General features: G+C 28.3%; 1 protein-coding gene across 1 annotated transcript; it reads right to left on the reverse strand.

The window, feature by feature from the left end:
- Positions 1-12473: 12473 nt before the first annotated feature.
- On the reverse strand, positions 12474-14855 carry Phum_PHUM324230 (Amphoterin-induced protein 2 precursor, putative; the record flags this gene model as incomplete). Its single annotated transcript, XM_002427467.1, has 2 exons — positions 12474-12549; positions 12673-14855. 2 exons carry the CDS (start codon positions 14853-14855, stop codon positions 12474-12476), a joined length of 2259 nt encoding a protein of 752 aa, XP_002427512.1.
- Between the last annotated feature and the right edge of the window lie 440 nt (positions 14856-15295).

Raw genomic sequence — 15295 nt, forward strand, 5'->3', positions numbered from 1 at the left:
AGAGTGCAAATAAAAAAATTTTATTTATTAAAAAAATAATAAAAGTTTTGAAAAACACACACACACAAACAGAGAGAAACACACGCTCGCGTAAACAACATTAGTTATTAAAACAAAACGCGAACGGGGGTGGGAGAGAGGGGAGGAGGAAAAGGAAAAGAAAAGGGCAAAAAAAAGAAAAAACCAAAATGGCTGGGATTCGTTTTCGTTTAAGTTTAATTTTATCAAAAAATGGATAAAACTTCACAGGTATTTTATAAGAAATGAAAAAAAGAAAAAGAAAGAAAAAAAGAAAAACAGTCGCGAATTTTCAATTTATTTTATTTATCCCCCTACCCCTTTCCCCCTTTCCATTCCTTCCAAACTTTTTTTTTCTCATTTTCTATTTTTTTTTTTTTTTATTTTGTGTTATTTTAAATTTTATTGGTTTTGTTTTACATTGAAAAATTCCAGAGATTCGAATAAAAGAAAAACCGGAGGGAGGGGGGAAATAGGGGGGGGGGAAATATAAGGATGTAAACGGATTAAGTTGAAAACGTAACGATCGATTAACACGAGTTTGGAAAATTTTTTTTTTTTTTCCAATTAATAAAAATTTATTTTTGAAAAACAAAAAAAAAAAGTTTTCCAGTAAAAAACTAATCTATTATTATCATTATTATTATTATTTTTATTATTATTGTTATCATTATTATTATTATTATTATTATTTATTTTAAATGGGGTTCTTTTGAGAAAACGTTATCATTACAAAAAAAAAATAGTAAAATTTACGATTTCTAAACTTTATTTTTTCATTACTATTATATTATTATTATTATTATTATTAATATAAAAAAAATCATCGATAATAAATTTTATGCATGTATACATATATGTACATAACCTAAATTTATAAATAAATAAATAAGTGGTTGGTTATTTCCTTTGGGAATTTTTTTTTTTCCTGGAATGAAAAAAAAAAAAGTTCCAGTCAGGATATGAATAAATATATATATTTAACCGAAAAAAAAATTTTTTCAATGATTTTATCCAGCATCATTTTTTTTCTCATCTCGCGCGTTACCTACAATAAAAATCCACTTTTTTGCTCCAGAAAAAAAAAAAAAACTAATAAATTTAGAATTTATGAAAAGTCTCCAAAAAAAAAAAAAAAAAAAAAACTAAAAACTAATAGAATCAAAGATGGCTGGCGCAGCAGGATTTTCAAGTTTTTTTTTTTTCTTTTTTCACTTCCTTTGACCATAAAAAGGAAAAAAAAAATCTTCAAAAATCCCGACATCAATTTTTTCTCATCCTTTTTTCCCCTTCTCTCCCCTCTCCCTCTCCCTCCCCCATCACTCCCCTTCTTTTTCTCTTCCAGGTTTTTTACCCTCCAGTTTTTATTTTATTTTATATTCTTCCATTTATAAAAAGTTTCTCTCTTATGATTTCATTTATTTCACGTAATCTTTTTATTATTTTTTATTTCTATTTTTTTCTCCCAATGTTAAAACGTTTCCTTTTGTCCCCCCCACCCCCCTTCCGCGCTTCCTTTTCCTACTTTTCTCCCGACAACTCTCCCCCCTTCCGGTTTTATTCGGAATTTTTCTTTTAAAGTAAATCTCTCATTTATTATTTACCTTTTTCTTTTACTTAGTTTTTAACTCAAAGTATGATCTCTAGTGCCACGTTTTTTTTTTCGAGAGAGAGACTCATTATAGTTAATTAAGTAGGAAAATTGCGTGATTTAATAATCAACGTAATTAATCTTTTTGTTTTTCCTCCCTGCTGGAAGAAAAAATTCCAGTAAATTTAATAGTTTTTTTTCTTTTTTTTCTTTCTATATTTTGTCGCACTACCGTCCGCCATTTTGTTTTTTATTATTTTGTCGCGTTAATAATTTATAAATAAATAAAAAATTTCAATCAGTTTTGACGTTTTTTTACATTATTTTTTGATATTATATAACCTTTGACACGTTTCCCCCTCCCTCCTTCCCCCACGCCGAGTTTAAAAATTTATAAAAACTATTTTTTTTTTACGTGTGCGTATGCGTGTGCGTGTGCGTGTGTGCGTGTGTGTGTCACGACGTTGTAAAAGTCGTAAAAAATAAATTTCGTTATAAAAAAAATGAAATGAAAAAAAAAAAGTGGTAAAAGAATAATTTAAATAAAAGAAACAAACAAACCATAAATGTTATCGTCAAGTACTTGAAATTTAAAAAAAAAAAAATTACTGGAGAAACTCACAAAAAAAAAATTTAATTTTTCAAAAAATAAATTAAAAAAATGTTAATTTCCAGAACGTTACAAAAAAAGCAAAACAAAATAATAATGATAATAGAGAGAGATAGAGAGAGAGAGACAGAGAAAGAAAGAAACGTTGATTGTTTCGTATGTACGTACATCTGTACGTACACTCGAGAAAGTTAAAACTTGTATCTTTTTTTTATTATCATTATTATTATTTTTTCTCCGTAATTTTTCCAGACTCTTGTTGTAAAAAGATTTTTAATTAGACTCTGGAGAAGAAGAGAATGAAATATTCGTACAACGAGATTTATTATTATTATTATTTTTCCCTTTTTTTAATAATATAATTTTTTTTTGTAAAAAAAAAAACGCAAAGGTTTCGTAACGGGAAAAAAAAAATTGTGACGTCATCACATTTGCCTTTTATTATTATTTAAACTTATCGATGATGTTTCCGCCAAAATCATTTTTTTTTTTTTTTATTTCAAAAATTTACAAAAATAAAAAAAAAAAAAAAAAAAAACGAAAATAAATCGATGTGATGTTTGGGACGTTTTTTTTTGTTTCCAGATCCCCCTTCCCTCCCCTCCTACCCCCCCGAATAAAAAAAAATGATCGATTTTTTTTTTTTTTAAATTTGTCGTTTGTCATTTTTTAAAAAAAATCATAAACAAAAATGTCCGTTCGATTATTTTGACGTCATTGATTGTTTCACAAAAAAAAAAAAATTCTTTTTAAAAGAGTAACAAACGAACAAACAAACAAAAAAAAATCTCTCTTTCTTTTCCCGATTCTATGATTTTAAAAACGTTTTTAATAACGTTTAACAATCAATCAATCAATCAATCACTGGTACAAAAAAAAAATTTTTTTTTTTCTTTTTTCTTTTTGGTTTTGACGTTTCCCGTTTAACATTTTTTTTTTTTTTATTAAAAAAAAAAAAATTTTTTTCTCACCTCCCCGGTAAGTAATAATAATAATAATTATTATTATTAATTTCAGTATGTTACGAGTAATAATAATAATAATAATAAATTTATTACGTCATTTTTTTTTAAATAAATAAATAAATTTTAAATGAAAATTTTTTCGTTTTTTTCTTTTTCTCATTTAATTTTCATCGTATATCGATCTGACGTTAAAAATTAAAGAGAAAGAGAGAGAGAGAGATGGAGATGTAGAAAGAGAAAGAAAGAAAGAAAAACTCGTCGAGACGGAATTTTAAAAGTCTGATGATGATGATGATGAAACCCTCGATGTCTGATTGCAACAACAACAACAACAACAACAACAAAAACTCTCAATAACATCAATAAGAGTCATAATAACGCCATTGAATTCCCCCCCCCCCACCAGTTTATTATCGTCATCATTATTATTATCATTCTGATAATACGTCATTGTTTTTTCAACGACTTTTAATACAGTAAGCGCACGTTGAGGTGATATTCGTACGAATTGTAAAAAAAAAAAAACCTTAAAAGTCACCAATTTTGATTTTTTTTGTGGGGAGGGGAGGAGGAGGAGTATAAATTTGAAAATTGATAGTGAGAGAGAGAGAGATAGAGAGTTTTATCAAAAAGTTTTTTAAAGTTATCCAAAAAAAAAAAAAAGTTTTTTTTAAATGGTGGAGCCAAAAGAAAAAAAAAAGTTTTAAATGAAGCGAACGATAAAATTTTCGAAATGAATGAATGTATGAATGAGAGACAAAGTATGAATAAGAAGTTTATTTTCGTCATAGAAAGTTCTAGATGTTCGATGTGGAAAAAGTTTTTCCTTTTTTTTTTTTTCAATAGAGGAGAATAAAATATTATAAGGAAAACGGTAAAGGTTGAGAAAATTTAAATAAAGATAGAGAAAGAAAAAATTTTTTTTTAAAAAATCAAATCTTAATCGAAACCTTTTACCAAAATTAAATTTTCGAGATTAAAATTATTTGGATTAACGTTAATCTTTCGGATTAAAAAAAAAAAAAATGCGGATTAATAAATTTAACGTTTACTTACCAATTTTTTTTCCTCATTCACACACGAGCTCACGTTTCCTGTGACATAATTTTTTTGTTTAAATTAAATAACACGTCCGAACCTGTGTTAAACTAAAAACAAACTAAATTCTACCAACTTAAACAATTTTAAAAACAACATGACAACAAAATGCATTGTTTTCCTTTGTGTCGATTACGTCACGTGACATCACCGTTCCCGTTTGCTTTAGCGCAAAATTTAAAAAAAAAATTATTATTTTTTTTTTAGTTTTTTTCGCGTATTTTCACCCGCGTGACGTAATTATTTTCCTTTTCTTATCGTTATCAAGCGTTTTTCTCTTATCAAATTATCACTGGAAAATTTCGGAGAGGAAAATGAAAAGAAAAATGAAAAGGAAAATTTTTTTTTTTTTGGTTGGATTTAAAATAAATAAATAAAAAAAAAAATAAAAAACAAAACGGAAATTTAATTCGTGTGAATTTTTATTTATTTATTTATTTTTTACTTATGAATTAATAATAATAATAATGATAATAATAATAATAATAAATAATTGCATCTAATAAATTTTACCTATTTATAAAATTATCTACAAAAATAAATAAATAAAAATTATTTTTTAAAAATTTAAAAAATTTAAAAAAAAAAAGAAAAATTCAAAACCATTTCACAATGACCACAATAATAATGATGTTGATAATAATGATAATGATAATAATAATAAAACTACATATAATTCGTGAGAGCTTTTTTTTTATTTATTTTGCACGTGTTTCTTTGTTTATTTATTAATTCTCGGTGATTGTTTATAAATACATAAAATATTTATTATTGATTTTTTTTATTTACTTATTAATTTTTTTTTGTTATTATTATTATTATTATTATTATATTATTATTATTATTATGTGAAAACTTAAAAATATCGAATTTAAAAATTTTAATATTTATAATAATAATAATATTACGTAACATTATTTATTTATTTATTCATTTATGTGACGTAATATTTTCAAAAAAAAAAAAAACAAATTTTTTATCTTCTGCTTTTTGATATAGTAGTATTATCATCGTTCTTAATTATTATTATTATTATTTATTTATTTATAACGAACTCGAAAACTTTTAGGTATAATAATAATAATGTTATGTTTGTTATTTTACATAATAATCACGATGCAGTTTTAAAAACAAACAAAAAAAAAAAAAGTTCTTTGTGTTTGTTGTGATGATGATGATGATGATGTTGGGAAAGAAGTTTGCGGTTGTTGTTTGTGTTTGTGTTTGTGTTTTTGGGTGTGGATGTGGGGAAAAAAAAATTTGAATAAAAGGTGAGCGTTGCGTAGGTTTTTTGTTAAAACGGATTTGTTCCAAGTCTAAACTATTTTATTCTTTGTCGAAATAAACGGGTTTTAAAAAGAGAAATATAAACCGGAAATGGAATTTTGTCGTCTCGATATGAATCTTAATATTTTGGTAAATTGAAAATTTTCCATTTTCTCATATTGAGAGAGAGAGAGAGATTTTAGTCGATCGGATCGAACTAGGATGAAGAATCAAAATGTCGGTGTATTAAAACTCTATCTATGGGTTTATTAAGAATCGAAATATAACTTCCGGTAGAGGATGATTCTGCGTATTACGACATCATGATGATGATAATAATAATAATAATGATATAAACGTATTAAAGGACGGATGAATCCATAATAATAATGAAAAAAAATTTTTTTTTTTTTTATCGTATTAACCGCATCGTGATTCTTCTTACCTACTCGTTGTTATTTGTTATTATTATTATTATTATTATCATTATTATTATTACTTTATTTTATTTTATTTGTTAACGTTAAATTACTGATTGTTTTATTATCATTTTTCGTTTGTTCGTTTATTTTTTTAGCCATGTAAAAAACAAATTTTTTTATTTCTTTTTCCCGCTTCCGCTTTTCCTTCTTTTTTCTTTCAATGTTCGATTTCCGTTATATTCATCTGAAAAAGAAAAGAGAAAAAAAAATTTAATTAATACGTAATAATAATAATAATAATAATAATAATAATAATAATAATAATAATAATAATAATAATAATAATAATAATAATAATAATAATAATAATAACAATAATAATAATAAAAGCCAACGGCCATAGCGTGCTGGTCACACCGGTTCCCGTACGATCACCGAAGTTAAGCAGCATCGGGCGTGGTGCAAACTTGGATGGGTGACCGTCTGAGAACGCCACGTGCTGTTGGCTTAAAAGAGCAAAAAAAAAATGAGAACAAGACAAAGTAAGAACCAAAAAACAAATCTTGTTCTACTGTCGACCTGAGGCAGCTCGACGAGAACGTGAATTTCACTGCTTCTGACCCTGGCCACTCCAAAGATGTTAGTCACCGGAGCCCAGTTCAGGAGACAAATCGTTCCCATCGAAAAAGACGGACTCAGGAAGACCTTCAAGAATTGATGTGGTGCTATCTTATAATAAGTGGCACCACCGAAATTCGAGTATTTGTCCCTAAGGAATCGGGTAGAAACCTCGGATAAATACTTAAAAACTCCGACAAGTAGCCTTGTCGTGTTTAATGGTGGATAATAATAATAATAATAATAATAATAATATATTCGTCAAGTCGTAGGTTCGTCATTATTATATTTAAACGTCAAAAACAGGTATGAAATTTTATTTTACCGAAATTTATTTAATGAATATTTAAATGTGGTGATTATTATATGTAATTTTATTGAAAAATTCAAATTGCGGGTACGCTCATCCGTCCCCACGCCCTACCCCGCGGTCGTCCCCCCCACATACATATGTAAATACAGAGAGACATTTCAAAAATTATTTATATTGAATCCGTTGTGCGTGAAAATAATACGCGACGAAGACGACAGACGACGATGTTGACAATAACACTAATAATAATGATAATAATAATATTAATATTTGCATTATTTAACGCAAAACGTGTGCGTGTATGTGCGTACGTGCGTGCGTGAGTGCGTGTGAGTTCTACGCTCTCAAACATAAAATTTTAATTTAAATTTTTCTTTTTTTTTCTATTTATTTTTCTCTCCTTCTTCTCTCTTTTCTTTTTAATTATCATCATCTCAACATCGTGATGGATTTTTGACACACGTTTTTCTTTCTAATGACACGTTAATAATAATAATATTTTTATTCTTACAAAATCGATTCGATTTTTTTTATTTTTCCTATTGGGATTTTTATCATTACTTTGTCACGTTTTCAAATATTTATCGCAAAGCTTATAATAATAGTATTATTATTATTATTTAACAATTGAAATGTTTGATTGAAACGTCATTGTTATTATTATTACGTAACGATCGATTTATATTATTATTATTATTAAAAAAAAAGAGAGGAAAAAGTTTAGTTTAAAAACGATGTAAAAAAAAAAATTTTCCTTTTTTTTTTTTTTTAATTGTCTTTGCTTAATTAAATAAATAAATCGATGAGAGTAAAATAGTGATGATGATGATGATGGAGACGTTAAAAAAGATAACAAAAGAAAAGAAGGGAAAGAGACAAAAAAAAATTTTTTTTTTTTACTTAAAAGCTAAAAAAAAAAAAACTTTTAAGAAAATTTTAGAATAAAAAAAAAATCTGAATAACTAAAATTTTTAATCTTCTTTATTTTTTTTTTATCCTGTAACAACTTTCGTTTCGACTTAAAAAAAAAAAATGAAGGATTAAATCTCATTCAACGATTACAAAAAAAAAAAAAAAAAAAAGCTCATTACCGTCGTTTTTTATTGTGCGAAAATAAAAAAAAAAGATGGCGACGGCGGTGACGATAATATTTTTATTTTTTTAAATTGGTATCACGTGTTTTTATTATTTTCCCCAACTAAATTATTCGAATTTAAAACAATTACTCGTGATGATAATAATAATACGTAAAAAAAAATACAACCTCAAACCCACCTCCACCCCCCATAACCCCCCCTTCGATTTGTTTTTAAATAAAAAATTTCAAAAAAAAAAAAAAAAAATGGCGCGTAAATTTTTTCAAAAATGAATATAATTAAATTTAATTAAAGTTTTTTTTTTTTTAAATAAATTTAATTTTAAGCTGTGATAAGGTAATTAATGATAACGCAGAGGAAGAGAGAGAGAGAAAGAGAGAGAAAAAAAATTTATCAACCGTATAAAACGTGCGTAACATTAAAAAAAAAAAAAATGGCGGCGTGACGTTGTAAATCTCCACGTCGCGTTTTATTAAAAAAAAAGGTAAAAGGAAAAGTAAAAGGGGAAAATCAATGGAAAATTGTATTTATATATTTATATTTAAAAGGTTTTTTGTAAAAAAGTTATTTTAATACCTTGAGTTTTTACCTGTCACTCGTGATTAATTATTCGTTTTAAATTATCGTGACGTCATTCTATTAATTAACAATAATTACGTAAGACAGTAATCCTGAGTTTGTTTGAGTTTGTTTTTATTATAAAAAACTTTTTGTTTTTTTTTTAAAATCCCACGACCCGAATTTAATCGTTGAGAATATAATTTTTGACATTCGATATTAAAATTTGTTTTTATTTTATTTTACTAATACTAATACTAATAATAATAATAATAATAATAACGTTCATTCACGTAAACTTTTGTTGTTGTTTTTGTTTGTTGTTGTAATGACGGCTGACGAAGAAATGCGTGAATTAAACAATTTTTTTTAAGAGGAGAGTAAATTTTTTCCCTTTTATTTTTTTTTGTTTACACTATAATAATACCTGTGATGATAATAATAATAAAAATAAAATTGATTAAGTTTTATTACCGCTGAAGGGAAGGGGGAGGGGGAGGGGAAGGAAATTCTTACGGAAGAGCCGGGAAAGGAAACAAAAGGATGGAAATTGATTTACTGCACGACGATGAGTTATAAACATATTGTTGTTGTTGTTATAAATAAATAAATAATTAGGTAAACATTTTGATAAAACATAATATCACGTCGTGGTAAAAGACAACTCGTGTGACGTCATTGTTTTTAATGGAAAAATTATTTAACCGCCATTTTGAAAAAAAAAAAAAAAATTTTTTTTTGTATTAAATAAATTATCGTTTCCGTTTTTTTTTTTTTTTTTTTCGTTTTTCCTAGTCGTCGCCATCATTATCATCATCATCATCATCATTATCATCATCATCATTATTATCATTATTATCATCATCATAATCGTAATAAATAAAAAAAATTTTTTTTTGCTAAATTTCTGGATAAAGTTTTTTTAGTTTTTTTTTTAAAAAAAAAAAAATTAATGTCTTTCAATCTTTGCATCCGTTCATTAAAAAAAAAAAATGTTTGTTTGTTTGTTTGTTCGTTCGTTTGTTTTGTTTTCCGTCAGTTTTGTTAAATAATTTTCCATAAATTTTACTGTCGTAAAAAGCTTTCTTTTAAATTAAACCTAAAAAAAAAATTCGTTCAGAAAATGTTTTTTTTTTTTAAATGTATTCCATTTATTATTATTATTATTATTATTATTATTATTATTATTATTATTATTATTATTATTATTATTATTATTATTATTATTATTGTTGTTGTTGTTGTTGTTGTTGTTGTTTTTTTTTTTTTTTTTTTTTTTTTTTTAATGTAAAATAACCGAAATAAAATAAAAAATAAAAAAAAATAAAGAATTTTTTTCGCGAATCGTGAATGAAATAGGTTAACGACCTTTAACCCCCTTCCCTCTCATTTTTCCATATTTACACAAACGGGAAAACAAAAAAAAAATTAATAATAATAATAATAATAATGATGATGATGATAATAATAACATAGGAAACGTACAGGTGGGTCTCCAGAAAAGAAAAAAAAAGAAAAAAATAAAAATTACAATTTTCCAAAAGGATTTTCTTTTTCTTTTTTTTATTTTTTCCTCTTATTTTCTCGAAAGAAATTATAATAATAATAATAATAATAATATTCACGTGGGCGGATATTTAAAAAAGAAGAGGAAAAGGAAGAGGGGAAGGGGAGAGAAAGGGAGAAAGAGAAAAATTTAAATTTAAAACGTGAGTTTTAAAAGATTTTCTTTTGTGCATTTCGAACAAGGAAAATTTTGACGGAGGTAAACCGAGGTGTAATTGATTTTCTAAACAACTTTATTCTCTAGTGCCTCCTGTCTGCCCGCCTCCTTCCCCGTTCCTGCTCGAACCTGCCCTTCTGCTTCATTATTACCGGAAACTTTTCTTCCCACCCCCGCTCCTCTCCCCCCGAATCCCCCGATCATTCTTTCTCTCTCTCTCTTTCACCTTCATTTCATTTTGCGTTTTCGCATCTAATATTCTCAGTCGGTGCTGACGCATTTAGGTAATCTTTAAATCTAAATTATATTGAATTTCTGACAGATTTTACGGACGCCGTCGCACCGCCGTTTCGCCCCCCGCCCCCCCCCCCACCGCCGAACCGACTCCCCGTTTATTAATTTTTAATATATATAAATGTGTTTGTCGTCGATGTGATGATGATTTTTATTTAAAATTATTTTTTTTATTTTTTTAATTTTTATTTTCAACGTACATATATTAAAAACCGTTTCCGGTTTTTTTTTTCGACCGAGTGAAGAACTTCCTTTTCCGGTTTTCTTTTTTTTTAACTACAATTTTTTTTTTTTTTTTTGAAAAACATGAAAATATTTTGTTTGCATCTCATCAAAAAATTTATTAAATTTTATTTTCCTTTTTTTTTTTTTTTTTTTTTTTTTTTGAAAAAGAGAGATTCTTGTTTCATTTCGTCACAGATATAACAACAACAACAACCACAACCTCGAGGGTTTGTGGTTGTTGTTGTTGTTGTTGTCGTTTTCAAAAATTACTCGTCGTCTACAAAAATCAAGTTTTTTCATCTTAAATATTTTTTTTTTTGGAATAAAAATAGAAATTGTTTTATTTTACACAAGGTTAAAGGTCGTACTAGAGAAAAATTTTTCAAAAATTAATATAATATTAATTCTCTCTCTATCTCTCTCTTTAAAACTCATTTTTTTTCCTTCCCCTCCCCTCTTATTTTGATAACATATAAAAAAAAAAAGAAAAAAAGTTTCGAATCGATAAATTTGTTATAAATTAAATCGATAGATGGCATTATCGTCGCTTAAACGCACGACAGAAAAAAAAATTTTCTTTTTTTTTTTACTTATGAAGAAAAGGTAAATGTGGAGAAAAGAGAGAGAAAGAGAGAGAGAGCAAAAGAGAGGGAGAGAGAGTGTAGAAAAGAGAGAACGAGAGATGTAAAAACTTAGGGAAAGAAATATAGAGAGATAGGAAGAAGGAAAAGAGAGACAGGAAAAGAGAAAAGGAAAAAGAGTGAGAGAGAGAGAGAGATAGGAATGCAAAGAGAAAAAAGAAAAAATCAAGAGCAATTTGCGGATTAAATTTGTTATAGCAATTAATGTAATTTGTTAAAATATAATAAGGATTTCCTTTTTCTTTCCTTTTTTTGCGACTAAAGAAATTGTATACTATATTGCTATACTATATGTTTACTATAATTATCTTGGGTAATTTTTCGTTTAAACCCCCCCCCCCTTGAATGTAATTAGAAATACGAAATTTAATGTTAAAAACATGGAAAACCAAGTTTTGGAGGATCCATTTATATAATGAAAAAATTTTATTCTCATCAAAAAAAAAAAAAAAAGAAAAAGGAAACTTTTCCTTTTAACTTTAATAACTTTGACGCGAAGTTTTTTTTTTTTCCTTTTTTCCTTTTTTATTTTATTTAAGTTTTTTTTTTGTTTTTATATTCATTTCAAGGAGGTAAAAGTGTCAAAAAATTAACGTTTTTTTTTTCAAAAGTAAACTTTTTGGTTAGGTGTCAGTTTACAACAAGTTTAAAAGTAAAAATAAAAAAATAAAAAATAACGTGGAAGTAGAAAAAAGGAAAGGAAAATGTCAAGGAAATTGTAATGATGATGATTTTTAGTGAAAATTTTAGGGGAATTAAAAAAAAAAAATTTTGAAAATACGATAAATATTTTGATATTAAATAATGATTTAAATTGGGGGGGGGGAATTTTAATTTTTTATATTAAGGTTAAAACCTTTTTTGAAAAAGGTTTTTACTTCGATAGGATGGATGAGTATCGGTTTTCACGTTATGATTTACGAAAAAGTTTTTTTTTAAAAAAAATTATTTATTTACCTTTATTAAAGTTTGACGTCATCATCTCCTTCATCATCGTGCGAGGATGGATTATCATTTTTTTGAATTACCGAATGTCAAATATCTCCTGATTCTGTCGTGTCACCAACATAACCTTCATCGGGACTTTCCGTTAAAACAGCCTGAGTTTTCCTTACCGGAGGTAATTGAGCATTTGAATTAGTTTCTTTTGATAATGTTTGCTGTTGTTGTTGCTGTTGTTTTTGTTGTTCGTCTGTTTTGTTTTTTGTAATGTTTTTCACTGTCGTCGCGCACTTTGAACTCATCGAACACTGTTGTTGTTGTTGTTGCATTATCCCGTCAGCGTTTATATCTGTAGCGCGGGATTGTTGTGCATTTACACACTGCCACTGATTGTTCGCATCGCACGGGGGTATCATCGAAATACCATCAGTCTTATACGCGGCAGGTGGTGAAGGTATAAAAGTTCCCTCACATTCAGAAGGCGAATAATTAGAAGGTGGTGGTGGTTGTGGTTGTTGTTGTTGTTGATGACACGGATAACCTTCTAATGTGTATCTCACGTTACTCGGATTGTAATCGTAAGGATTGGAATGCGATGATGATAAAAATTCTGCTTCCCTGCTTGCAAATTTCAAATGTGGATTCGCGGCCGAAAATTTAGCGGATCTTTTATTCGGGAGTGTCCTGTAATAATTTATTTGTTGATCCGGAGTCGGAAGGGATACCATTAATGGGACTTTAGGAAGTCCGTAATCCACCGGATAACCGTCTCCGTCGAAAAACCTACCGGGGGAAAGATGAATGTCTGCCGTGTAATGCTGCTTAATAAATAAGTCGCAATTCCCCCTTGTCTGAATGTATCTCGAGGCATCCGCATACGGACTAGACATGAGAGAAAGATTTTGTCCTCCATCGATTTGCGATTCTCCGATTTGAAATTTATTACCCGCACTTTCCGTGCCGTTAATTAAATCCGGATTTTGATCCGTTAAAAAAACGTTTTGGGGAATGTACACGCCCGACGTAATGGATTGAGATTCGTTTTCATTCGAACCCCCGATGTTGGGTATAAAAACAGATACGTTTGATTGTCCCGACATGACGACCGTGCCATTAGATTTACCCGTCGTTTCCGTCGGACTCGTTATAATTTCATTTCGCAATAAGGGTTTTTGATTTTGCGAAGCCATTTCTTTACTCCTTTCCTTCTTTCTCTTTTTTCTCCTCTGTCTCCGGCATCGTATTAATAGAAATGCTAAAATAACGAGTATAATAAAACAAAAAACTGTTAAAACGGAGAAAATTGCTATAAGATACTCTCGGGAAAAAACAATGAGTCCCACAACGGGTTCTTCTTTAACTATTATTCTTATTGTGTAGTTAGAAAGGGATTTTCCAGCTGGATTTTCAGCCGCGCAAACAAACGTTCCATTGTCATCCGGATTCGTGTTAAATATAAATAATTCGCTACGTTTTTCCTCTCTTCCTTCTTCGACGAAATAATAAAAATGAAATCCTGGAGCTAAAGTCGTATCATTTTGCAATATTCTCCCTTGAAACCACCAGGAAACACTCGCTTCGGGAATTGCCGACACTCTGCATAATAAAGATATATTTTTACCCTCGGCTATTTCTAAATAAAGCGTCGTCGGTGACACGTCGGGGAGACAAGCCAAATCTCCGACTTCTAAATTTCTAATGGGTTCTCCGACCAAACGCTCCGGACCAGCGCATTTAGGCTCGGTCGAATGTATTATTTTGTAATTTAATAACCAGTTGTGTACTTCGAGGAGACGGCAATCGCACTGCCAAGGATTTCTATCCAAAGCGACTCCGTGAACGGCATCCGGAAGTATGTTTTCACCTCGTATGAAATTCAAACGATTACCATCGAGTTTCAACCATTCGAGATTGTCCAAACCTAAAAAAGTACCATCTTCGATGGATTCGATTTGACAATTGCTTAATTCAAGCGATGTTAAAAAGGATAAAGGTCGAAATGATGCCGTTTGTAGAGCCCTGATGGGATTTCCGCTCACAATTAATCGCATTAATGATGGATAATCGACAAAAGTTTCCGTCGGTACCGTGTTTAGAAAATTTAATGATAAATCCAATTCTACCAAGTTAGTCAAACCTCTGAAAGCTCTGTCATCAATTTGTAAAATTTTACAACGTGACAAATAAATTCTTTGGAGGTTTAACAAACCCATCCTTTCGAATCTTTCACGTGGTAAAAGCTTTAAATTGTTTCCGGAAAATTCCAAAACTTGAGTTCCCGCATCGATACCGTTTGGAATTGTTATCAAACCCTTATCGGGACATTCCACCGTTTGTTTTCCACCTTTCCATTTACAAGCGCAATCCGATGGACATGACACGACTTGCAAAGGCATTAACATGCACAATTCGATTGCGATAAAAATAAACTTTGACGTTTTCCAATTCGGAAATGATGATGAAATAACCGCCATGTTGTTTGATTACTGTTTTCTTTTTTCCCCCTTATTTTCTCTTTCTCTCTCTCTTAATTTTTTTTCATAAAAAATCTTTAAAATTTATCGTTAAAAATTTATTTAAAAATTTTTTTATATTCCAAAACGTCATCATCCAAAAAAAAAATGTCGTCGACATTCTAATCCGATCTGAAACAAACAAACAAACAAAAAAATTATTATTATTATTATTTATTATAAAAAATAAAGTTCAAATTCACGAGTAATTAATTACGAAACGGATTATTATCATTATTATTTTGTGTCGGAGTCTAACCGACCGAAGGTTTGTTTTTTTTTTTTTTTTTATTTCGATGGTAAAATATGCTAATGCCACGTTCAAAAAATTTTATTACTCTTCGTGATTTATAAACGGAAATCGGTCGATTAATTGTGTGCTCAGATGAGCAGGTGTCGTT

Source organism: Pediculus humanus, genomic scaffold (assembly GCF_000006295.1).
Source record: "Pediculus humanus corporis 1103172107733 genomic scaffold, whole genome shotgun sequence".
NCBI classification, from domain to species: domain Eukaryota; kingdom Metazoa; phylum Arthropoda; class Insecta; order Psocodea; family Pediculidae; genus Pediculus; species Pediculus humanus.